Source organism: Cyprinodon variegatus, unplaced genomic scaffold (genome assembly GCF_000732505.1).
Source record: "Cyprinodon variegatus isolate N-32 unplaced genomic scaffold, C_variegatus-1.0 Scaffold123, whole genome shotgun sequence".
NCBI classification, from domain to species: Eukaryota; Metazoa; Chordata; class Actinopteri; order Cyprinodontiformes; family Cyprinodontidae; genus Cyprinodon; species Cyprinodon variegatus.
This window is the reverse complement of record NW_015150576.1, coordinates 1197596-1199235: the sequence shown is the minus strand read 5'-3', so window position 1 is coordinate 1199235 and position 1640 is coordinate 1197596. Positions and strand designations below refer to the sequence as shown.

The window sequence follows — 1640 nt, the reverse complement described above, 5'->3', positions numbered from 1 at the left end:
AGTGGGCGATAATACTCACGCTACTATGGAGCAGAGCCAGACTGAACTTCCCGACCTCAAACTTTGTGGGCGGGACTAAGTTCGGAATGGCACCCAGGCTAGAATTTTCCACCTCTAAGTAAAAAATGTAACTTGAAATCTAATCCTATCCAGCTTTATTTGTATAGGACTTTAAAATTATCCAAGGAGCGGCATGCTGTACATTGCACAAAAGCAGTAAACCCACAAACATTTAAGAAAACAATAAAAGTAAAAAATATGTTACAAAACATAAAACGAAAAATGTCTCTAATATAAAAATAACATTGCAGGCTAAAATCAGCATTTCACGTGGTGTTAAAAGCAAAGGTAAAGAGAAGATTGCTTTAAAATCAGACACAGGGGTTGACTCTGTAATTAGCTATGGAAGGTCATGGAGCAGCAAAAGAAAAAACCACAGGAATTTAAGTGTGGGATCTGGTTGGGCCCTTTAAGGACATTAAAGGTATAGTGAAGGATTTTCACAGATTTTTTTTTTTAAATGCAAATTCACAACCCTGCACCTGCTCCTGGGAGAGAACACCTATTAAATCCGTGCAAGAGCATGCACAAGCCCATTTCTCCTTGTGCACTCTTTGTTTAAAAGTTGCTGTTTGCATCGCTCATAAATGCTTACTTTCCACAAGATTTGCAATTTTTCCCCTATGTCAGACACACCACCGTGAAATGATGTGAAATACCAGCCTGCTGAGAATTTCCTCCCCTGTGAATAAGAAAACTGATTGAAACATGAATGAAAAGGGGTAATTCTTGGCTGCCGGGTACTTCTCGGCATAGGGTTAGTTTAAAATGGGAACGAGCACGTAGGACGGCCTTACATTAACATATCACCAGAATGTTTGACAATCAGGCGGACCACTTATTTTAATGATCCACCCGGAAATAGAACATCCTCTACTACACCTTTAACAGAGTGTGTTTGTTTTTCATGCAAAGCAAAATATGGCCTCTTCTTGCATTTTCTGTTCATCACCTGCAGTCATCATCCACTCCCAACGTTTTTTTATATTATTTAACTTGTTCAGATGCTGAATGCACAGTAGCTCTGTACTACACTGTTTTTTTGATAATTTGATTTTTGTTGTTTTTAAAAACCCTTCAGCCTATCAAATTTTGTTGCATTCCGGATTTCTTTCTTATAATTTATAAGGTAACTCGGCGATATAAATCTTCTAAAAGTCCAATTGGGGTAAATCTCAGAAACGTGAATGATGACATCCAGACTCTGTACATAAACTCAGCTGTCGATACGTTTGAGTTTAAGGCCACCACACAAGAGGGTGGCATCGTGGACGGAATCCTGAGATATCATCCTTTCCTCTATGACAAGGAGACTTACCCGAAAGATCCCAATATTATTCAAGGTATAGAAATCTGACAGTTATTTTTCTGAAAATAAAAGCTCTGTATGTGCAAAGTTGATGTTTTTCTGTGTGTTTTTATTAGCACCTCCTGAGGACGATAATGATGAGAATGAAGCTGCAGTCATGAATCAGGCCAGAGGAAAGAGGGACATCTTTGAGTGTTTCTGGAATGGACGGCTCATCCCTTACACCACAATTTCTGAGTAAATAAGTGTTTAAATGGAGTCACACTTTTTC

The 1640-nt window shown here is 38.7% G+C and overlaps 2 protein-coding genes across 2 annotated transcripts in view; both read left to right on the top strand.

The window, feature by feature from the left end:
• The window catches only part of LOC107085384 (structural maintenance of chromosomes flexible hinge domain-containing protein 1-like), a 3350-nt gene extending 1740 nt beyond the window's left edge, over positions 1 to 1610 (top strand). The window contains exons 4-5 of the mRNA XM_015375670.1: positions 1190 to 1403; positions 1486 to 1610. Coding sequence (XP_015231156.1) covers positions 1190 to 1403; positions 1486 to 1610 — 339 coding nt within the window. The remainder of the gene's footprint in view (positions 1 to 1189; positions 1404 to 1485) is intronic.
• The window catches only part of LOC107085398 (structural maintenance of chromosomes flexible hinge domain-containing protein 1-like), a 42188-nt gene continuing 42134 nt past the window's right edge, over positions 1587 to 1640 (top strand). The window contains exon 1 of the mRNA XM_015375694.1: positions 1587 to 1606. The gene's annotated coding sequence lies outside the window, so the exon portion shown is untranslated. The remainder of the gene's footprint in view (positions 1607 to 1640) is intronic.